Raw genomic sequence first — 23,396 nt, 5'->3', positions numbered from 1 at the left:
TACGCCACCTCTCCCCAATATTGTCACATGTGGTTTGTGCAATTTTCCTATGTACAAATTAGCTGAAGCATTTCCTACACTGCAAGAGTATTCTGATCAAAATGTTAGAGACTGTGACATTTGTTTCACTCTCCATATATCATTCACCTGGAAGGGATGATTCAACACAGAGTGTACAAGTCCCAGATAATTTCAATATTCATTGCTTGTCCATTTCACAGATATTAAAAGTTGCATGGGGAATGGTCCTTTTCATCCAGACATATTCTATTAGTTTTGTTATATTGCATAGTTTTTATCAGGATTTATAAATGGCACCTGTGTGCGCGTTTTTAAATAAAGAGTTAAAGTCACCAGTAAAGCCTGTTGTCTAGAGTTTCAAATTGCTTATCCTCTACATCACATGTATGTGTACACAAATGTGTACATAAAGTGTGCAAATTCACACACACACACACACACAGACCCAGGATAATGCTCTGGGACCCCTGTTCAAATCGCACCGCGGCATACTTAATAAAAATCTGGAATGACTGTGAAACCATTGTCGATTATCCTAAAAACCCATCTGCTTCACTAATGCCCTTTAGGGAAGGAAATCTACCGTGTGACTCCACACCCACAGTGATGTGGTTGACTCTTAAGTGCCCTCTGAACAAGGGCAGTTAGGGATGGGCAATAAATACTGGCCTAGCCAGCGACACCCACATCCCTTCAATGGATAAAACACACACACACACATTAACATACACGTTGAGTGACTCAGTTCCATGCAGAGCCAGCATGGGCTGAATGGTCTCCTTCTGTTTGTAAATGACTTTATGTAGGTGAATTGAGAATAGCCTGTTCACAGCTGGGTAGAGATATGCTTGGTCGGGGTTTTGGAGGAGGGATTTGGGGAGTGAGGAGTTGGGTGTGCAGGCAATTCCAGAGGAAATGAGTTGGGGGGTTTCAGGGTGAGTCATAGACTTGTCCCAGAGGGGATGCGGGATGCTGGGTTGGGGGCTCAGTCCCTCTGAGGGATGCCATCCCAATTGGAGGAGTTCAGGGGTCATGGGGTTGGGGTTGGGGTTGGGGGGGGGGGTCATGGGGGAGTGATATTGAGGTTTTTGTTCATGGGATGTGGGTGTCGCTGGCTGGGCCAACATTTATTGCCCATCCCTAATTGCCCTTGAGAAGGTGGTGGTGAACTGGGTGGGGTAGGGTGGGACAGGGCTACTGAAGAAGGTACTCCCTCCAATCCTGCAACTACCACACAGGCCAGTTGAAGAGGAGAAATTACAATCCCCGATCACACAGCGAACACAGAGACTCACGCTTCCTTTCACCGGTTTTATTCAAGCATATGCAAGGGAGCCACAATCATTCCGATGAACGAAGACCCAGCTCCCAGATCGATTACATTTCATCACTTTTGTACTTTTTCTTATCACAATACATTTGAGCACATTTGAATACATCCAATCGGTAACCGACACACAGGGATCATGTTAAAACTATCCTATTGAGTACATAAACATGTGATTTTGCTAACCAGTTATTCTAAAGGGTGTATACATAATTATATTATCCAATCAAAATTAAAACACGTATGCAAAGACCTTGGTTCTCACAGCTCAAGACTGTGTGTGTTTCATCAAAGTCCCCTCTTTGTCCATTGTATGTCTTCCCATCTCCAAGCTAACACTCCCCCCTTTTGGCCCTTGGCAAAGCCCAAGCTCGCCACACCTTAAGTTGAGAATTTCTCTTCTGGTCCTTTGGGTGGCCAGTCGTCCAGACCTCCAGAGGAATCCTAAACCACCTGGTGGTACAAGCTAACTTCCCCTTCTGCTGTCTTCTCCCTCAGAGTACGCATAGCTCGGGGAACTGATGTGCACCTTTGGTGTGTTGCTTCCTGTGCCTGGAAAGTCCCTTTCCAGGTTTTATGTTGGTAGCACAAAGTAAGTCCCCAGAAAGGAACTCAGCCATTGAGTTGAGGAAGCACCATTGCCTTAAATGCTTCCTGAATCGGTAAAGTGGTGAATGTAACTTTGCTTGTGTTTGTAAATACCTCCAGCGTTTGACATGGGCACACAATGTAATTTCTTGATTCTGAACAACAGCCTCTAGTACTTATCAGTACCACGTCTTTTTACATCGGATATATATCCACGTAGCTCTACGCTGAATACCATCCTCCCTTTATCTTCTCCTAGGGACTTGAACCTATGGCTGTTCAGGAAAGGTCCGTTTGGATGATGTTCTTGGGGAATGGTCATGATGAATTTTATGACTCCATCTTCTCCACCACCTTGAGGTTGCGTAATTACCAATTCCGGCCGCTCCTTGTATAAATTTAAGAGGTTTAATTGGTAAACTGACTCGAACGCGTGTGCGGTAATTGTTCTGAACCTGATATCTTCAATGTCGGATTTTACACCATCAATTAAATCTCGTGCTGGCATATCGCACACCCTCCGTGTGGCTTGTGAGGGGCTGTGTCTATTATCCAGTCTGCAGTCTGCCGGAGGATCCGGAGCTGACCCTCCTTGTAGTTCCCCAGGTGTCAGGTCCACATCCTGTCCCGCACGCACTGTAGTTCAACCCTCGGTCAGTCTCAGCAGCCACCCAGGAGGGGTCATCACTTCAGTCGTAGATCCGACCGGAACTAAGCCTGTAATTGGCATTCCCAAATAACCCTCCGATGTCTCCCAGTACACTTCTTTTTAACCTAGCCTGTGTTTTTGCTCTATTCCGGGAACGATTTGAAATTTATAGCCATTGACTATCCTCTTCAGTTGGCTTCTAGCGCATTTTATGGAATCCTGGTGGCTGTGACAAGTGGTGTGTAACACTGACAGGAGTCCTGAGACATTGTATGTCACTTCCAGAGAGAGCATAGGTACATCATGTAATAGTGGTTTTGACTTTCCTATCCTGACTATCCCATCCATTGGTGGGGGTGGTGACTTACTACATCTGGACATTGAGTGGGTCTTTGATATCCACACGTGGTCAAATTGTAACATCGAACATCTCTACATCCATGTCTTTCAATAACATACATACAAGATTCTTGGCAATACCCTCTGTCCAGCCCTGGCTCCCATACAAACAGGGACAGGTCCATCCAGCCGGCGATCAAATAAACACTTGATACATCCAAATGCTTGTTGATGAAAAACTGGTAGGGGGTGCGTACATTCTACATCGCCCATACCACCAACCCAGTCCAGCTCTCGTCGTTACACTCGAGCGGTGTTAGCTGGACTGGCTTGCCCTGGTGCTGTTACAACTCTTTGTCTGATCACACGTCGGGGGGGGGGTTCCTGTTCCCAACTGTTCGTTTGATGTGTCCGCTTGGTGACTTGATCCGTAATCCGGGTGTTGGGCTTTCTTATCCATTGCCCACTTCCTCCTGGGGGGAGTCGGACGCACTGCCCAGGGTGAAGGCGAGTGTCATTATTCACTTTGACCATTGGCGCTTCCCTTGCCGGCATTGACATGTCACAGACCTGTGGAAACATTAACATTGGCTCCCGTTGTCTGGGTATCCGCTTGGTGATTCGTCATATACCTGCAACTGTGTGGAATGCCTCCATTTATTCCCCATTTTCATATCTACAAAGGCACACGTATCACCTGTCATAATTACCTCATATGGTCCACGCCACCTGGGGTTGGGGGAGAGGGGGACTGGGGGGGACTGGGGGGGGAGAGAAGGGGACTGGGGGGGAAAGGGGGTGCAAGATGGGGAGAGAGGGATTGGAGAGGGCAACTGAAGAGGAGGGGGACTGGGGGGAGGGGGACTGGGGGACTTGGGGGGAGAGTGGGAGGGAGACCAGGTGGGGGTGGAGGAGGGGGTGCAGGGTGAGGGAGGGGGTTTTGGGGGAGGGGTGCAGGGTGGGGGAGGGGTGCAGGGTGGGGGAGGGGGATTTGGGGGTGGGGGAGGGGGTGCAGGGTGGGGGAGGGGGATTTGGGGGTGGGGGAGGGGGTGCAGGGTGAGGGAGGGGGTTTTGGGGGAGGGGTGCAGGGTGGGGGAGGGGGTGCAGGGTGGGGGAGGGGGATTTGGGGGTGGGGGAGGGGGTGCAGGGTGGGGGAGGGGGATTTGGGGGTGGGGGAGGGGGTGCAGGGTGAGGGAGGGGGTTTTGGGGGAGGGGGTGCAGGGTGGGGGAGGGGGTGCAGGGTGGGGGAGGGGGATTTGGGGGGGGGGGAGGGGGATTTGGGGAGGGGGGTGCAGGGTGGGGGAGGGGGATTTGGGGGTGGGGGAGGGGGTGCAGGTTGGGGAGGGGGATTTGGGGGTGGGGGAGGGGGTGCAGGGTGGGGGAGGGGGATTTGGGGGTGGGGGAGGGGGTGCAGGGTGGGGGAGGGGGATTTGGGGAGGGGGGAGGGGGTGCAGGGTGGGGGAGGGGGATTTGGGGGTGGGGGAGGGGGTGCAGGGTGGGGGAGGGGGTGCAGGGTGGGGGAGGGGGATTTGGGGGTGGGGGAGGGGGTGCAGGGTGGGGGAGGGGGATTTGGGGGTGGGGGAGGGGGTGCAGGTTGAGGGAGGGGGTGCAGGGTGGGGGGGGGATTTGGGGGTGGGGGAGGGGGTGCAGGGTGGGGGAGGGGGATTTGGGGGTGGGGGAGGGGGTGCAGGGTGGGGGAGGGGGATTTGGGGGTGGGGGAGGGGGGTGCAGGGTGGGGGAGGGGGATTTGGGGGTGGGGGAGGGGGATTTGGGGGAGGGGGTGCAGGGTGGGGGAGGGGCTGCAGGGTGGGGGAGGGGGATTTGGGGGAGGGGGATTTGGGGGTGGGGAGGGGGATTTGGGGGAGGGGGGTGCAGGGTGGGGGAGGGGCTGCAGGGTGGGGGAGGGGGATTTGGGGGTGGGGGAGGGGGATTTGGGGGAGGGGGGTGCAGGGTGGGGGAGGGGATTTTGGGGAGGGGGTGCAGGGCGAGGGAGGGGGATTGGGGGAGGGGGTGCAGGGTGGGGGAGGGGGATTTGGGGGAGGGGGTGCAGGGTGGGGGAGGGGGATTTGGGGGAGGGGAGCAGGGTGGAGGAGTGGGTCGGGGAGAAGGTGTAGGGTTGGGGAGGGGGATTTGGGGGAGGGGGATTTGGGGGAGGGGAGTAGGGTGGGGGAGGGGGATTTGGGGGAGGGGTGTAGGGTGGGGGAGGGGGATTTTGGGGAGGGGGTGCAGGGTGGGGGAGGGGCGCAGGGTGGGGGAGGGGGTGCAGGGTGGGGGAGGGGGTGCAGGGTGGGGGAGGGGGTGCAGGGTGGGGGCGGGGCCGCTGGGTGGGGGAGGGGGGTGCAGGGTGGGGGCGGGGCCGCTGGGGTGGGGGAGGGGGTGCAGGGTGGGGGAGGGGTGTGCAGGGTGGGGGCGGGGCCGCTGGGTGGGGGAGGGGGTGCAGGGTGGGGGAGGGGGTGCAGGGTGGGGGAGGGGGCGCAGGGTGGGGGAGGGGGCGCAGGGTGGGGGAGGGGGTGCAGGGTAGGGGCGAGGGGGTTGCAGGGGTGGGGGAGGTGGGTGCCAGGGTGGGGGGAGGGGGTGCATGGGTGGGGGAGGGGATGCAGGGTGGGGGGGAGGGGATGCAGGCGTGGGGGAGGGGATGCAGGGTGGGGGAGGGTGGCGGCAGTGGTGGGGGAGGGGACTGCAGGGTAGGGGAGGGGTGCAGGGTGGGTGGAGGGGGTGCAGGGTGGGGGCGGGGCCGCTGGCGTGGGGAGGGGTGCAGGGTGGGGGAGGGGGATTTTGGGGAGGGGCTGCAGTGTGGGGGCGGGGCCGCAGTGTGGGGGAGGGGGTGCAGGGTGGGGGGCGGGGCGCTGGGTGGGGGAGGGGCCGCAGTGTGGGGGAGGGGGTGCAGGGTGGGGGAGGGGTGCAGGGTGGGGGCGGGGCGCAGGGTGGGGGGAGGGGGTGCAGGGTGGGGGCGGGGCCGCTGGGTGGGGGAGGGGGTGCAGGGTGGGGGCGGGGCCGCTGGGTGGGGGAGGGGATGCAGGGTGGGGGAGGGGGCGCAGGGTGGGGGAGGGGGATTTTGGGGAGGGGCTGCAGTGTGGGGGCGGGGCCGCAGTGTGGGGGAGGGGGTGCAGGGTGGGGGAGGGGGTGCAGGGTGGGGGAGGGGGTGCAGGGTGGGGGAGGGGGTGCAGGGTGGGGGAGGGGGTGCAGGGTGGGGGAGGGGCGCAGGGTGGGGGAGGGGATGCAGGGTGGGGGAAGGGTGCAGGGTGGGGGAGGGGGTTGCAGGGTGGGGGCGGGGGCCGCTGGGTGGGGAGGGGATGCAGGGTGGGGGAGGGGATGCAGGGTGGGGGAGGGGGTGCAGGGTGGGGGAGGGGGTGCAGGGTGGGGGAGGGGCGCAGGGTGGGGGAGGGGGTGCAGGGGGGGGGAGGGGGTGCAGGGTGGGGGAGGGGCCGCTGGGTGGGGGAGGGGCCGCAGTGTGGGGGAGGGGGTGCAGGGTGGGGGAGGGGGTGCAGGGTGGGGGCGGGGCCGCAGGGTGGGGGAGGGGGTGCAGGGTGGGGGCGGGGCCGCTGGGTGGGGGAGGGGGTGCAGGGTGGGGGCGGGGCCGCAGTGTGGGGGAGGGGGTGCAGGGTGGGGGAGTGGGTGCAGGGTGGGGGAGGGGCGCAGGGTGGGGGAGGGGGTGCAGGGTGGGGGAGGGGGATTTGGGGGAGGGGGTGCCGGGTGGGGGAGGGGGATTTGGGGGAGGGGTGTAGGGTGGGGGAGGGGGATTTTGGGGAGGGGGTGCAGGGTGGGGGAGGGGCGCAGGGTGGGGGAGGGGGTGCAGGGTGGGGGAGGGGGTGCAGGGTGGGGGAGGGGGTGCAGGGTGGGGGCGGGGCCGCTGGGTGGGGGAGGGGGTGCAGGGTGGGGGCGGGGCCGCTGGGTGGGGGAGGGGGTGCAGGGTGGGGGAGGGGGTGCAGGGTGGGGGAGGGGGCGCAGGGTGGGGGAGGGGGCTGCAGGGTGGGGGAGGGGATGCAGGGTAGGGGAGGGGGTGCAGGGTGGGGGAGGGGGTGCAGGGTGGGGGAGGGGGTGCCGGGTGGGGGAGGGGGTGCAGGGTGGGGAGGGGGTGCCAGGGTGGGGGAGGGGGTGCAGGGTGGGGGAGGGGGTGCAGGGTGGGGAGGGGGTGCAGGGTGGGGGAGGGGCCGCAGGGTGGGGGAGGGGGTGCAGGGTGGGGGAGGGGGTGCAGGGTGGGGGAGGGGGTTTTGGGGAGGGGGTGCAGGGTGGGGGAGGGGGTGCAGGGTGGGGGAGGGGGTGCAGGGTGGGGGAGGGGCACAGGGTGGGGGAGGGGGTGCAGGGTGGGGAGGGGGTGCAGGGTGGGGGAGGGGGTGCAGGGTGGGGGAAGGGGGCAGGGTGGGGGAGGGGGTGCAGGGTGGGGGAGGGGCGCAGGGTGGGGGAGGGGTGCAGGGTGGGGGAGGGGTGCAGGGTGGGGGAGGGGTGCAGGGTGGGGGAGGGGTGCAGGGTGGGGGAGGGGGTGCAGGGTTGGGGAGGGGCTGCAGGGTGGGGGAGGGGGCGCAGTGTGGGGGAGGGGCGCAGGGTGGGGGAGGAGATGCAGGGTGGGGGAGGGGCGTCGGGTGGGGGAGGGGGTGCAGGGTGGGGGAGGGGGTGCAGGGTGGGGGAGGGGGTGCAGGGTTGGGGAGGGGGTGCAGGGTGGGGGAGGGGGTGCAGGGTGGGGGAGGGGGTGCAGTGTGGGGGAGGGGGGCAGGGTGGGGGAGGGGATGCAGGGTGGGGAAGGGATGCAGGGTGGGGGAGGGGGATTTTGGGGAGGGGCTGCAGAGTGGGGGAGGGGGTGCAGGGTGGGGGAGGGGGTGCAGGGTGGGGGAGGGGGATTTTGGGGAGGGGCTGCAGAGTGGGGGAGGGGGTGCAGGGTGGGGGAGGGGGTGCAGGGTTGGGGAGGGGTTGTAGGGTGGGGGAGGGGATTTTGGGGAGGGGGTGCAGGGTGGGGGAGGTGGTTTTGGGGAGGGGGTGCAGGGTGGGGGAGGGGGTGCAGGGTGGGGGCGGGGCCGCTGGGTGGGGGAGGGGATGCAGGGTGGGGGCGGGGCCGCTGGGTGGGGGAGGGGGATTTTGGGGAGGGGCTGCAGTGTGGGGGCGGGGCCGCAGTGTGGGGGAGGGGGTGCAGGGTGGGGGAGGGGGTGCAGGGTGGGGGAGGGGCGCAGGGTGGGGGAGGGGGTGCAGGGTGGGGGAGGGGGTGCAGGGTGGGGGAGGGGGTGCAGGGTGGGGGAGGGGGTGCAGGGTGGGGGAGGGGCGCAGGGTGGGGGAGGGGGTGCAGGGTGGGGGCGGGGGCCGCTGGGTGGGGGAGGGGGTGCAGGGTGGGGGCGGGGCCGCTGGGTGGGGGAGGGGTGCAGGGTGGGGGAGGGGGATTTTGGGGAGGGGCTGCAGTGTGGGGGCGGGGCCGCAGTGTGGGGGAGGGGGTGCAGGGTGGGGGCGGGGCCGCTGGGTGGGGGAGGGGCCGCAGTGTGGGGGAGGGGGTGCAGGGTGGGGGAGGGGGCGCAGGGTGGGGGAGGGGGGTGCTGGGTGGGGGAGGGGGATTTTGGGGAGGGGCTGCAGTGTGGGGGAGGGGGTGCAGGGTGGGGGAGGGGGGTGCTGGGTGGGGGAGGGGTGCAGGGTGGGGGAGGGGGATTTTGGGGAGGGGCTGCAGTGTGGGGGAGGGGGTGCAGGGTGGGGAGGGGGTGCTGGGTGGGGGAGGGGTGCAGGGTGGGGGCGGGGCCGCTGGGTGGGGAAGGGTGCAGGGTGGGGGAGGGGGATTTTGGGGAGGGGCTGCAGTGTGGGGGAGGGGGTGCTGGGTGGGGGAGGGGGATTTTGGGGAGGGGGTGCAGGGTGGGGGAGGGGCCGCTGGGTGGGGGAGGGTCCGCCGTGTGGGGGAGGGGGTGCAGGGTGGGGGAGGGGGTGCAGGGTGGGGGAGGGGTCGCAGCGCCGTCCCGCCGGCTTCTCTCTCCGGGACCCGCCCACTCCGTCACCAAGATGGCGGCACAGTCCTGCTTCCAGTGCTCCAGCAACCAATCGGAGCCGCACATCCATACCAACCAATGGTAAGGGAGTAAATGCGAGTCACCAGCCAATCGGAAAGGGGAAGCTGTCACTCTCAATCCAATCGGAATCTCAGCCAATAAAAGGACCGGGATTGGCCGGGCGCCGCCAGGCCCCACGCCGACCAATGGAAGCGCGTCCGCTGACAGTAGCCAATAGGCGGAGGCGCTGGGTGAGGCGGCGACCAATGGGAGCGGAGCGGACTGTAGAGCGCGGGGTTTGGGCTGGAGACGGAGACGGAGAGAGAATGAGCGGCACTCGGGAGGTGAAATGTGAGTGAGGGGAGGGGAAGGGAGTGTGGGGGTGGATGAGTGAGGGGAGGAGGAGGAGGATGGGGTGAGTGCGAGGGGGGTGAGTGCGAGGGGGGTGAGTGTGAGGGGAGGAGGGGGGGTGAGTGTGAGGGGAGGAGGGGGGGTGAGTGTGAGGGGAGGAGGGGGGGGTGAGTGTGAGGGGAGGAGGGGGGGTGAGTGTGAGGGGAGGAGGGGGGGTGAGTGTGAGGGGAGGAGGGGGTGAGTGTGAGGGGAGGAGGGGGTGAGTGTGAGGGGAGGAGGGGGTGAGTGTGAGGGGAGGAGGGGGGGTGAGTGTGAGGGGAGGAGGGGGGGTGAGTGTGAGGGGAGGAGGGGGGTGAGTGTGAGGGGAGGAGGGGGGGTGAGTGTGAGGGGAGGAGGGGGGGTGAGTGTGAGGGGAGGAGGGGGGGTGAGTGTGAGGGGAGGAGGGGGGGTGAGTGTGAGGGGGGGAGGGGGGGTGAGTGTGAGGGGGGGTGAGTGTGAGGGGGGGTGAGTGTGAGGGGGGGTGAGTGTGAGGGGGGGTGAGTGTGAGGGGGGGTGAGTGTGAGGGGGGGTGAGTGTGAGGGGGGGTGAGTGTGAGGGGAGGAGGGGGGGTGAGTGTGAGGGGAGGAGGGGGGGTGAGTGTGAGGGGGGGTGAGTGTGAGGGGAGGAGGGGGGGTGAGTGTGAGGGGGGGTGAGTGTGAGGGGGGGTGAGTGTGAGGGGGGGTGAGTGTGAGGGGGGGTGAGTGTGAGGGGGGGTGAGTGTGAGGGGGGGGTGAGTGTGAGGGGAGGAGGGGGGGTGAGTGTGAGGGGAGGAGGGGGGGTGAGTGTGAGGGGAGGAGGGGGGGGTGAGTGTGAGGGGAGGAGGGGGGGTGAGTGTGAGGGGAGGAGGGGGGGGTGAGTGTGAGGGGAGGAGGGGGGGTGAGTGTGAGGGGAGGAGGGGGGGTGAGTGTGAGGGGAGGAGGGGTGGTGAGTGTGAGGGGAGGAGGGGGGTGAGTGTGAGGGGAGGAGGGGGGGTGAGTGTGAGGGGGGGTGAGTGTGAGGGGGGGGTGAGTGTGAGGGGGGGGTGAGTGTGAGGGGGGGGTGAGTGTGAGGGGGGGGGTGAGTGTGAGGGGGGGGGTGAGTGTGAGGGGGGGGGTGAGTGTGAGGGGGGGGGTGAGTGTGAGGGGGGGGGTGAGTGTGAGGGGGGGGGTGAGTGTGAGGGGGGGGGTGAGTGTGAGGGGGGGGTGAGTGTGAGGGGGGGGTGAGTGTGAGGGGGGGTGAGTGTGAGGGGGGGTGAGTGTGAGGGGTGGTGAGTGTGAGGGGAGGAGGGGGGGTGAGTGTGAGGGGGGGTGAGTGTGAGGGGGGTCAGTGTGAGGGGAGGAGGGGGGGTGAGTGTGAGGGGAGGAGGGGGGGTGAGTGTGAGGGGCGGTGAGTGGGGAATGGGGGGGTGACTGAGGGGGTCAAAATTCTGGAAGATGAGTTTGACGTAGATGATCAGCCATAATTCGGTTAAATAGTGGAGCAGGCTCGGAGGGGCCGAATGGCCTACTTCTGTCCCTATGTTTCTTCTTCAATTGGGATGGTGAGTGACTTGGAGGAAAAGTTCCAGGTGCTTGTGTCCCATGTATCTGCTGCTCTTGTCTTTCAAGGTGTTGAGGCCATGGGTTTGGAAGGTGCTGTTGAAGAAGCCTTGGTGAGTTCCTGCAGTGCATCTTGTCGATGGTACACACACTGCTGATACTGTGTGTCGGTGGTGGAGGGAGTGAATGTTTGTGGATGTGGTGCCAATCAAGTGAGGCTGCTTTGTCCTGGACAGAGTCCAGCTTCTTGAGTGTTGTGGGAGCTGCACTCATCCAGGCAAGTGGGGAGTATTCCATCACACTCCTGACTTGTGCCTTGTAGATGGTGGACAGGCTTTGGGGAGTCAGGAGGTGAGTTACTCGCTGCAGGATTCCCAGCCTCTGACCTGCTCTTGTAGCCACAGTATTTATATGGCTGGTCCAGCTCAGTTTCTGGTCAATGGTAACCCCAGGATGTTGATAGTGGGGGATTCAGTGATGGTAATGCCATTGAATGTCATAGGGCGATGGTTAGATTCTCCCTTGTTGGAGATGGTCATTGCCTGACACTTCGTGGCATGAATGTTACTTGTCAATCCAAGCCTGGATATTGTCCAGGCCTTGCTTCACATGGACACGGACTTGTTGAAGCAGCTGAAGATGGTTGGGCCGAGGACACTACCCTGAGGAACTCCTGCAGCGATGTCCTGGAGCTGAGATGATTGACCTCCGACAACCAGCAGCAAACAGTTAGATTAGGAGTGAAGCATTTTCAGAACTGGATGTGGAGGACTTGGACACCAAAAAGGGATTGACCCTTCCATTACAGTGTTTGGATAAGTTTTACAAAAAGGATGATTTGCTGGAAGCATATGGTCAACTTTTGATAGTTTTAAGAAAACCAATGATCAGGCCATGGAGGTGTCCGTGATGGATTTTGATAAGTGATGTAAGAGACTGAAAAGGTTGAACCTTGAAACCCCGGAGTCTGAATTGGCTATCAGGTTACTGGACTGTGCGCACATTTCACCTTGATAGACTTTTGGTTTTGACGGGTGTTCATTTTCCTGGAAAAGACTTGCCACTAGACTAAATAGCTGCTGCCCTCAAAATATTTTTGGGAGCGCAGTCATTTCCAGCTACTTTTCTATCAAATACAGACAACTCTGCTGTGATGCAAATGATGGAAGACTCCATGGTTACCGAAGTTCAAGATTGCCAAAATATCCGAGGCAGATTTCAGTTTTAAAAAAGGGGCTTGTTGATAGGCAGTCTGAAGTCACACTTCTAGCTAATTTGAGTGTTGAGAGAGAAAGTGGGTCTGCGATGGTGAGCCTAGGTGCTTGAACCCGAGAAATGCACAGGAATGGTTAATCAGTGTTGTCGGCATGGTGTAAAAATGGATAGTAAGAGTTTCTACAGGTGTTTAAAAAGGAAAAGAGTAAGTAAAGTGAGTGTTGGCCCGCGAGAGAGTGACAGTGAGGAGTTAATAGTAGATACTAAGGAAATGGCAGGAGAAATGAACAAATATGTTGCTACTGTCTTCACCATAGAGAATACAAAAAACATTCTGGTAATAGCTGCAAATCAGGAGGTGAACCGGCGAAAGGAACTTGGTGAAATTGAAATCACTAGGGGAATGGTGCTGAGCAAATTGATGGAGCTGCAGGCTGGCAAGTCTCCGGGTCCCGATGGACTACATCCTAGGGGTCGTAGAAGAGGTGGCTAATGAGGTAGCTGATGCGCTGGTGTTAATTTTCCAAAATTCACTAGATTCTGGAAAAGTTCTATCAGATTGGCAAATATAACCTCTCTCTATTCAAGAAGGGAGGGAGGCAGAGAACAGGAAACTGTGGGCCAGTTAGCTTGACTTCAGTCATGGGGAAGTTATTAGCATCGATCGTTAAGGAGGTTATAGAGGCACTTAGAAGCGCTCAAGGCAATCGGAAAGAGTCGGCATGGTTTTTTGAAAGGAAAATCATGTTTAACCAATTAATTAGAGCTTTTTTTGAAGGAGTAACATATGCTGTGGATAAAGGGGAGCCTGTAGAGGTACTGTACTTGGAATTCCAGAAGGCATTTGATAAGGTGCCACATCAAAGATTATTACAGAAAATAAAAGCATATGGTGTAGTGGGGTAACATATTAGCATGGCTAGGAGAATAGCAAGCAGAAAGCAGAGAGCGTGCATAAATGGGTCTTTTTCAGATTGGCAGGATGTGACAAGGGGCCTCAACATTTTACAATTTACATCAGTGACTTGGATGAAGAGAGTGAAGACATGTTAGCTCAATTTGCAGCTGACACAAAGGTAGGTAGGAAGGAAAGTATGTTGTGTAGAGGACATAGATAGGTTGAATGAGTGGGCAAAGATCTAGCAAGTGGAGTTTAATGTGGGAAAATGTGAAGTTGTTTTGCGGGAAGAATAAAAAAGCAGTATTACTTCAATGGAGAATGGCAGCATAATTCTGAGGTGCAGAGGGATCTAGGTGTTCTAGTGCATGTGTCATAAAAAGTTAGTTTTCAGGTACAGCAAGTAATTAAGGCTAATGGAAAGCTATCCTTTATTACAAGAAGGATTCAGTATAAAAGTAAGGACGTTATGCTTCAGCTATACAGGGCTTTGGTAAGACTGCACTTTGAATACTGTGTGCAGTTTTAGTCTCCTTATTTAAGGAAGGAGGTAAATAATTGGAGACGGTTCAGAGGAGGTTTACTAGATTGACACCTGGAATGAGTGGGTTGTCTTATGAGGAAAGGTTGGACAGACTGGGCTTGTTTCCACTGGAGTTTAGAAGAGTGAGGGGTGATTTGATTGAAGTATACAAGATCCTGAACGGCCTTGACAAGGTGGATGTGGAAAGGATGTTTCCTCTTGTGGGTGAGTCCAGAACTAAGGGGGGGGGGGGGGTATTGTTTTAAAATTAGGACGGGGATGATGAGAAATATTGTCTGAGGGTTTTGAGACTTTGGAATTCTCTGCCTCAGAAGGTGGTGGAGGTGGGGGTCATTGAATAGTTTTAAGGCAGAGGTAGATAGATTCTCGTCAGGCAAGGGAATCAAAGGTTATCAAAGGTGGATGGGAATGTGGAAATCGAAACGATCAGACCTGATCTTATTGGATGGCAGAGCAGGCTCGAGGGGCTGAATGGTCATCTCCTCTTCCTATTTCATATGTTCTTGAGTTGAATCTGGCAACTATCGTTACGCAATGACTTGACCACAGTGAAAGAGAGCTCCACTGAGAGCCTGGAACTAAAAGGCTGGTGACCATGGAATCATTGTCGATTGTTGTAAAAACCCATCTGGGTCACTCATGTCCTTTGGGGAAGGAAATCTGCTGTCCTTACCTGGTCTGGCCCACATGTGACTCCAGACCCACAGCAATGCGGTTGACTCTTAAATGCCCCTCTGAACAAGGACGATTTAGAGATGGGCAATAAACGCTGGCCCAGCCAGCGATGCCCGCATCCCATGATTGAATAATAAAAAGAAATGGAGGAGAATTTGCAAAATGATGAATTGTGGGTGGTTTGTGTGAGAGGAACTGTGCTGTAATTGGTGAAGTGTTGCATAAGATACTGACCAACTGGACTGCAAGCTGCAAGTGGGACTGGTATGGGCAGGACATGCAAAAAAAACCTTTGCAAGTGGTTGGTGGGGGTATAGTCGGTACCAGTTGGTACATGGTAAGAATCCAAAGTTGCCTCCAGTGGTATCAGGTGCTTCCCCCTGCTCTTGAAGGAACTGCCATTAGCTCTGTTTCTTCTGCTGTCATAAATGCCTTGCATGCAGGCAGGAAAACCTTCATCAAGATGGAGGTTTCAGAAAGAATTAGGAGGACATTGCGACTCTGCATAAGACCGTGTGAGGTTCGAATTTGTTATGAGAGAGAGAGAGAGAGAGAAGAAGGGAATGGAAAGACCCAGGAAAAGTTATAGGATGTGAAGGGAAAACTGTGATTATTCAACGTGGGAATCGAACAATAAAAGCCCATTCCTCAACGGTCATCGGAATGAATTATGAATTTGTGAATACCGGCAATGTGATACACCAAGCGCATGGGCATACCCCTATATTTGGCAGCCTAGAGCCAGAGGAGCAAGATGTGTTGGATCAGGAGTTAGGTATCAGTAGAAAATCAGGGGGCTATTTTGTCCAGAGGTCAGCTGCTCAAAGTGTGTTCCCAGGTATCGGATCGCCCAGAAGGTTCGGATGACGGGAGGAATGCAACAATAGTGGCGTGGACAAGAAAATCTACTGGAAATTCAAAGAATTGGCTAAATGCCCTGGGTGATTCCCAAGCAATGGAGGCCATGGACTGGCGAAACGGAGTTTGAGAATGGAAAATAAGGAAGCGCAGCTCAAGTTACAGTGATGGGTGAGATGATGAATCCCGGGTGAGGGAGTGTTCCCCTACAGTCCATAGGGCCTCGGGGGTCTGAGAATAAAAGCCCAGAAAGACTTCAAAAGACAAGTAGGGGTCGCAGCGTGTCTCGAAGACAGGAGAATGGAGAATACTGAACCCTTATGATAACATAGCAGAACCAGGAGCCCTCATGACCGAGAGGATTTTGTAACAGCTAACAAGCTAGGGGATAAAGCTATACGGCAAGCTGAACAGAGGAAGTTGGACAGTTGGAGGGAGTGTGATGTGTATAAGAGCCCATGGTTTTAGAGGCAAGGTACTAGCATGGATAGAAGATTGTCTGGCAGGAAGCAGAGAGTGGGGATAAGGGGGTCCTTCTCAGCATGGCGGCCAGTGACTAGTGGAGTTCCACAGGGGTCAGTGTTGGGACCACAACTTTTCACTTTATACATTAATGATCTAGATGAAGGAACTGAGGGCATCCTGGCTAAGTTTGCAGATGATACAAAGATAGGTGGAGGGACAGGTAGTATTGAGGCGGGGAGGCTGCAGAAGGATTTGGACAGGTTAGGAGAATGGGCAAAGAAGTGGCAGATGGAATATAACGTGGGGAAGTGTGAGGTCATGCACTTTGGTAAGAAGAATAGAGGCATAGACTGTTTTCTAAATGGGGAGAGAATTCAGAAATCTGGAGTGCAAAGGGACTTGGGAGTCCTTGTCCAGGATTCTCTTAAGGTTAACTTGCCGGTTGAGTCAGTAGTTAAGAAGGCAAATGCAATGTTGGCATTTATTTTGAGAGGACTAGAATATAAAAGCAGGGATGTGCTGCTGAGGCTTTATAAGGCTGTGGTCAGACCACATTTAGAATATTGTGAGCAATTTTGGGCCCCATATCTCAGGAAGGATGTGCTGGCCCTGGAGAGAGTCCAGAGGAGTTCATGAGAATGATCCCAGGAATGAAAGGCTTAACATATGAGGAACGTTTGAGGACTCTGGGTCTATACTCGATGGAGTTTAGAAGGATGAGGGGGGATGTGATTGAAACTTACAGAATACTGAAAGGCCTGGATAGAGTGGATGTGGGGAAGATGTTTCCATTAGTAGGAGAGACTAGGACCCGAGGGCACAGCCTCAGAGTAAAGGAAAGACCTTTTAGAACAGAGATGTGGAGAAACTTCTTCAACCAGAGAATGGTGAATCTATAGAATTCATTGCCACAGAAGGCTGTGGAGGCCAGGTCATTGAGCGTATTTAAGAGCGAGATAGATAGGTTCTTGATTGGTAAGGGGATCAAAGGTTACGGGGAGAAGGCGGGAGAATGGGGTTGAGAAACTTATAAGCCGTGATTGAATGGCGGAGCAGATTCAATGGGCTGAATGGCCTAATTTCTGCTTTTATGTCTTATGGTATTCAGAAGCCCCAAGTAGGAGTCAGCCAGTGTTCTTACATAAGTGGGTCTGCATGCAAGAGGTCTAACTCGTAAGGCCAAGATGAAGTTAGTGGCCCGGGGATTTGCAGCAGTTCAAGAAAGCAACTCGTCGTCACCTTCCCAAGGGCAATTAGGGATGGGCAATAAATGCTGGCCCAGCCAGCGATGCCCACATCCTGTAAATGAATTTAAAAAATAGCTACCTGCTGCAGATCCAGCTATGTCCTTTAGGGCTTGGTCAGTAGTGGTGGTACCGAGCCACTCTTGGTGATGGACATTGAAGTCCCCCACCCAGAGTACATTCTGCGCCCTTGCCACCCTCAGTGCTCCCTCCAAGTGATGTTCAACATGGAGGAGCATTGATTCATCAGCTGAGGGAGGATGGTACGTGGTAATCAGCAGGAGGTTTCCTTGCCTACATTTGACCTGATGCCATGAGACTTCATGGGATTTGGAGTTGATGTTGAGGACTCCCAGGACAACTCCCTCCCGACTGCACACCACTGTGCTGCCACCTCTCCTGGGTCTGTCCTGCCAGTGGGACAGGACATACCCAGGGATGGTGATGGTGGAGTCTGGGACATTATCTGTAAGGTATGATTCTGTGAGGATGATTATGTCAGGTTGTTGCTGGACTAATCTGTGGGACAGCTCTCCCAGTTTTGGCACAAGCCTCAGATGTTAGTAAGGAGGACTTTGCAGGTTTGACAGGGCTGAGTTTGCTGTTGTCGTTTCCAGTACCTCAGTCAATGCTGATGGTCTGCCTGGTTTTATTCCGTTTGGACTTCATAGCAGTTTGATTTCAGTCCATTTAGAGGGCAGTTAAGAGTCAACCACGTTGCTGTGGGTCTGGAGTCACATGTAGGCCAGACCAGGTAAGGACAGCAGATTTCCTTCCCTAAAGGACATTAGTGACCCAGATGGGTTTTTACAACAATTGACAATGGTTTCATGGTCACCATTACTGAGACTAACTGCTTTTTTAACTTCCAGATTTGTTAATTGAATTTAAATTCCTCCCATGTCTGCCGGAGCATTAGCCTGGGACTTCTGCCTTACTGGTCCAGTGACCTTACCACGACACCACCGACTGCTGCTCCTGTGTGTCGGTGGTGGAGGGAGTGAATGTTTGTGGATGGGGTGCTAATCAAACGGGGCTGCTTTGTCCTGGATGGTGTCAAGCTTCTTGAGTGTTGTGGGAGCTGCACTCTTCCAGGCAAGTGGGGAGTATTCCATCACACTCCTGACTTGTGCCTTGTAGATGGTGGGCAGGCTTTGGGGAGTCAGGAGGTGAGTTCCTCATTGCAGGATTCCCAGCCTCTGACCTGATGGTTGATTCTCTCTAGCTGGTGATGGTCACTGCCTGGTACTTGCGTGGTGCGAACTTCAGCTCGCCAATTTTGTCACAAGACCCCAGACATTAGCAAAGAGTGTTTTGCAGTGTTGACTGGGCAGGGTTTGCTGTTGTGGTTTCTGGTGCCTCATTCGATGTCAAGTGGTCTGTTGGTTGTTTGTTATTTGTCTTTTCTGTAGTGGTTTGATAAACTAAGTGTACACACACACACACACACACACACACACACACACACACACACACACACACACACACACACACACACACACACACACGCGTTGGGTTGCATGGGGGTGTTGGGTTGGAGGACGGGGTGTGCGGAGGAGAATGATGGAAGGAAGTGATCAGAGAGAGCCTTTCCTAGTGAGGTCAGCGGGGGTGTCCATGAATTTGGGCCTGATGGGTTTATACGGAGGGAGAGTGGGTGAGCGAGAGAGAGACAGGTCCCGATGAATCGAGATGACGATTGAAAGCTGAATCTAACTCCCTGGCTCCTCTGTTTTTAATAGGGTTCTCTTTTTTAGGAACTGATATTTAATTTTTCTTATGTCTGCAGACCTGGAGAAAGCCAAATTAAAGGCTCAGAAAAGTCATGACCTGAGGCAGGAGGCGAGTCTCTGTAACCAGCTTGGAGAGGTCCTGGCGAAACATGGTAAGTTAGGCTGAGCCCTCACTCCTAGCCTAGGGATGGATTCGTTGCCTCGGTAACACGGGCACTATGTAAACCTTTTGTTGATTTAACTCTCTCCTCACAGGAAAAGCCCCAGAGCCAGAGCACATTTAAACCTCAGAGCTGTAAAGTCCCTCAGTCAGTGCACTGCCACATGATGACCTGGGGTGTTGTGGCTCAGTCTCGAGAGGGATATTGATGGAAAGGTTAGGAGTGTCAGTATAATACCTGACGCTCAAAGGGTCTGTACAATCTGCTGCCTGTGTTTGCTGTGTGACCATACGGTTTGTGTGGAGGAGAGAGAGAGAGAGAAAGCATCACTGGTACATGGTCAAAACTCTCAACTCTCCCCTAGCCTGTGGAATGTACAGTTAATAAACTGGCTTTTGCAATGTTTTATCAATAACCGATTCCTAAAGTCATATTAAAGCCAATGTGTTTGTTGACTGAATTAATTCCTCTACTCCTCATTCCTTTTCCCTGTCTCTCTCCATCTTCCCTTTTTGTGTGTGTCTCTCTCTCTCTCCCTCTTCCCTCCTGTCTCTCTCTCCCTCTTCTCCCTGTGTCTCTTTCACTCCCTCTTCCCTCTATGTCTCTCTCTCTCCCTCTTCCCCCTGTGTCTCTCTCTCTACTCCAGGTCAGTTTCAGGAGGCTATCAGAGAGCACAGGCTGGAGCTGCAGTTGTCGGAGGTGCTCGGTGATGTGATTGGCTGTGCTGTTGCTAACCGCAAGATTGGGGAATGCCTGGCTGAGATTGGGAACTACACGGGTGCTCTGGAGGTGAGGGAGCAGTGCAGCCAGTTACAGGAAGTTCTTTGAGACCTCTCTGAAATGGGGCTCTTGTTATGGGGGTGGAGTGTTTGAACCCAGCTTGTGTCAAGGTGCTGAGCCCTGCTATTTATCAGGTATCGGTTGTCCTGCAGTCACCCACGCCAGTGATCAGTCTGCTAGACTGTTTGTACCCAGTATCGGAGCTTGGCCAAATAGGCAGGTTTCATACAAGGATCGGTTGAGAAGAAGAGAGAGAGAGGCTTAGGGAGATGAGCACTTCTCGCTCGCCCACTCTCCTTGCTGACAGCACCCCTAAACAGCCTGGCTCTATTTGTAAGATTATGCCTCCCTAAAACCATAGAAAAGTTCTGGTGCAGAAAGAGGCCATTCAGTCCATCATGTCTGCCAGCTGAAAAAAGAAACCAGCCGCTCATTTTAATCCCACTTCCCAGCACCTGGTCTTGCAGGTTACAGCGCTTCAGATGCAGATCCAGGTACCTTCTAAATGAGCATTTCAGCTTCAGCCACCAACTTAGGCAGTGAATTCCAGATGCCCACCACCCTCTGGGTGAAAAAGTTTTTCCTCATGTCCCCTCTAATCCATGTACCAATCACCTTAAATCTATGTCCCCGATAACTGACCCCTCAACTAGGGGGAAACAGGTCTTTCCTGTCTACCCTATAATACCCCTCATACTTTTATACACCTCAATTAGGTCACCCTTTAACCCCCTCTGTTCTAAAGAAAACAACCCTAGCCTATCCAATCTCTCTCCTCAAGGTTGCAATTTTCAATCCCTGGCAACATTCTTATAAATCTCCTCTGCTTTCTCTCCAGAGCAATTATGTCTTTCCTGTAATGTGGTGTCCAGAATTGTACACAAAATTCCAGCTGTGGCACAACCAGCATTTTATACAGTTCCATCATTACATCCCTGCTTTTGTATCCAGCACCTCACCCAATAAAGGAAAGCATTCCATACGCTTTCCTGACCACCTTATCCACCTGCCCTGCCACCTTCAGGAGCCAGTGGACATGCTCTCCAAGGTCTCTTCACTTCCTCAACCCTTCTCAGTATCTTCCCGTTTATTGAGTATTCCCCAAATACATCACCTCGAACTTTTCTGGATTGAGTCCCATTTGCCACTTCTCCACCTGCTCAAACCTTGTTCTGGGCTACCCCCAACACCCCACCAAACGCCCCTCACCAGAGGAAATGGAGTAGATGGAGGGAAACGATTAATGCACTGGGTAATTTTGAACACCTTGATGGGATCGCCGATCAGTCTCCTCGGCTCGAGGGAAGCAGGATCATGTTGATTTGATGTCATCGCAATCCCCATTCAGTGGTGCTGCTACGGGCTTCCTCGCGTTATAGCAGAAAGCTGCGTTTGCTGCCGACAGTGCACATGCACAGCTGTAGGTGCAGCCGCCATCTTTATAGGGGACAGTGGACAGCAGGGTGCACGCCATGGTCATCACTGGGCCTGGAACTGGCATCAGACCAACGCTTTTAACCATCCCCTCCATCCACTGCTCACCCCCAATCTCACCGACAGGGCTGGAAAGAGCAGGTGGGACACCACAACTCCTTGGTGCCTTTTTGGAAATGTATTAAAAGGTGAAATAGCGAAAGAAATGGCTGCTGAGATAGAGAGGGGAAGCAGGAGGGACAGGCAGGGAAATGGCTGCGTCCTTATTGCCTGCCCATGGAGCCCAGACAGTGTGGAATTGGTTGAAATTTCAGACCAGCCCTTTAATTAGTTCAGAGATGGTCCACCTGGTTGCGTTTTGTTTTTTTTTTCTGTGGGGTGTAAATTAATTTAGGGATACATGGGTGAGGAGATAAGATTATTATTTGAAGACTGCGGAAACACGCGTCCCGGTGTTTGTGAGGGTGGATTTTGTGTGTCCTGTAAACGACGTTATTGGATTCTGCACCTGGGCAGACGGGGATTGGTGGCCCTCTTGCGTTGACCGGAGATGGTGTGGAAGAAAATGGGTCTGTGCTTCCTCTGCAGCACCAGCGCAGACACCTGCAACTGGCCCGTTCGGTGGCCAACGACATCGAGGAGCAGCGCGCCTGGGCCACCATTGGTCGAACGTACCTGTACATCTTCGAAACAGACCAGTCGTGCGAGTCGTTGAAGGAAGCGGAGAACGCGTTCAGGAAAAGCCTGAACGTTGTGGACGAGAGGCTGGAAGGTAGGGGTGGAATGGGTTGTCGATTCTCTGGCCGCTCGCTCTCCCGCACACCCTCCTTTTGCACTGCAGGAGATACAAACTCCCGTTCTGACAGCACCATTCACTCCCTCGGGACAGCCCAAAACACGTCCCAGCCAATGAAGCGTCGTCACTGCTGTAATATAAGGAACACGGTCAGATCCCACAAACAGCAGCGTGGTAATGACCAAAAGGTCTATGTTAGTGATGTTGGTAGGGGAAGCAATATTGACCACGATATTGGGGCAAAGAACTTATAACATTAAATCGAATGGGCCATTCAGCCCAACCAGTTCATGCTGGTATTTATGCTCTACCTGAGCCTATTCCCATCGCTCATCACCTAAATCAACCATCGTAACCACCTTTCTCCTCATGCTTTTGTCTAGCTTCCCCTTAAACTGCATCTATACTATTTGCTTCAACCACTCACTGTGGTAACTCATTGGCAAATGGGTAAAGAGGTTTCTTTGGAATTCCCTATTGGGTTTCTTGGTGATTATTATATTGACGGCCTCTAGTTACGCTCTTCCCGGCCAGAGGGAACATTCTCTTTGTATCTGTGCACCCTCAGCACCGGCGCTCGGACAGTGCGGCGCTCCCCGGGGTTCTCCCCCCCCCCCCACTCTGCTATTCTTTCCCCACTGACCTGCAGTTTCTCTCCGTTGAAGGGATTGTCTCTGGAATCTGTCAGTTGCTGTCTTTTCTATCTCGCAGGTAAGGTTTTCCGGCATGAATTGAGTGAGATGCGAGCCAGACTGTATCTCAACCTGGGCTTCCTGTATGACAGCCTGAAAGATCCGGTCAGATGCAACCACTACATTCGCAAGAGTGTCTTTATTGCTGAGTAAGTATGAACCACGATGTTGCCTGGCAACCCTGCCCGGACCCCAAAGCTGCCCGGACCCTCACACAGACCACGATGCTGTTTACCCCCCTCACTCACTGCGTGGACTGCAATGTCACCCGGGCCCCCCACACCCCCTCCACCCCCAGTGACCTGCGATGCCACCCAGGTCCCCCCTCCACCCCCAGGGGCCTGCGATGCTGCCCAGGACTCCCCTGGAGCAGATACCGGGCATGCTGATGAGGGCCGGCCACTAGGTTTGTGCTTGCACTGAAGGCACTGGGCCTGAGGCTCTCTCTCTCTCTCTCTCTCTCTCTCTCTCTGACACAAGCGGACTTACAACAATGATTCCCCGGGCATTAGCAACTGCTCCTTTCAGCCTGATAATCGCTGGGGAGTCCCTCCATCCTGTCCTCTTTCCCCCTCTCCTCGGAACCCTGCTATCTCCTGCGGGATCGGGAATGATAACAAGAAAAACCAAGGCCATTGTGGGTAAAAAAAATAAACTCCCCAGCGATTATCAGGCTGAAAGGAGCAGTTGCTAATGCCCGGGGAATCATTGTTGTAAGTCCGCTTGTGTCAGAGAGAGAGAGAGAGAGAGAGAGTCTCAGGCCCAGTGCCTTCAGTGCAAGCACAAACCTAGCGGCCGGCCCTCATCAGCATGCCCGGTATCTGCTCCAGGGGAGTCCAGGGCAGCATCGCAGGCCCCTGGGGGTGGAGGGGGGACCTGGGTGGCATCGCAGGTCACTGGGGGTGGGGGGGGGACCTGGGTGGCATCGCAGGTCACTGGGGGTGGAGGGGGGACCTGGGCAGCATCGCAGGCCCCTGGGGGTGGAGGGGGGACCTGGGTGGCATCGCAAAATTCTTCTCCCTCAGGCAGTATCACGTGACAGGCTGTTTGGGAAGTAGCAGTAAATGGTAATAAAAGAGATTGTGGGAACTTGGGGACTTGACTGATGAAGGGATA

The 23,396-nt window shown here is 55.9% G+C and overlaps 1 protein-coding gene across 3 annotated transcripts in view; it reads left to right on the top strand.

The window, feature by feature from the left end:
• Positions 1-9,204: 9,204 nt before the first annotated feature.
• tonsl (tonsoku-like, DNA repair protein) overlaps positions 9,205-23,396 on the top strand; it is a 109,333-nt gene continuing 95,141 nt past the window's right edge. For 2 of the 3 annotated variants that reach the window (XM_041184553.1, XM_041184554.1), the window contains exons 1-5: positions 9,205-9,229; positions 18,474-18,569; positions 19,225-19,367; positions 21,381-21,564; positions 22,300-22,429. In XM_041184553.1, the coding sequence (XP_041040487.1) occupies positions 9,205-9,229; positions 18,474-18,569; positions 19,225-19,367; positions 21,381-21,564; positions 22,300-22,429 (578 nt within the window). Of the gene's footprint in view, positions 9,230-10,706; positions 10,788-18,473; positions 18,570-19,224; positions 19,368-21,380; positions 21,565-22,299; positions 22,430-23,396 lie in introns of those variants that run through there. The other variant, XM_041184555.1, reaches the window with a different exon arrangement.

This window comes from Carcharodon carcharias, chromosome 3 (genome assembly GCF_017639515.1).
Source record: "Carcharodon carcharias isolate sCarCar2 chromosome 3, sCarCar2.pri, whole genome shotgun sequence".
Taxonomy (NCBI): domain Eukaryota; kingdom Metazoa; phylum Chordata; class Chondrichthyes; order Lamniformes; family Lamnidae; genus Carcharodon; species Carcharodon carcharias.
Note: the sequence above shows the minus strand (reverse complement) of the source record. Positions and strands in the feature narration are given on the sequence as shown.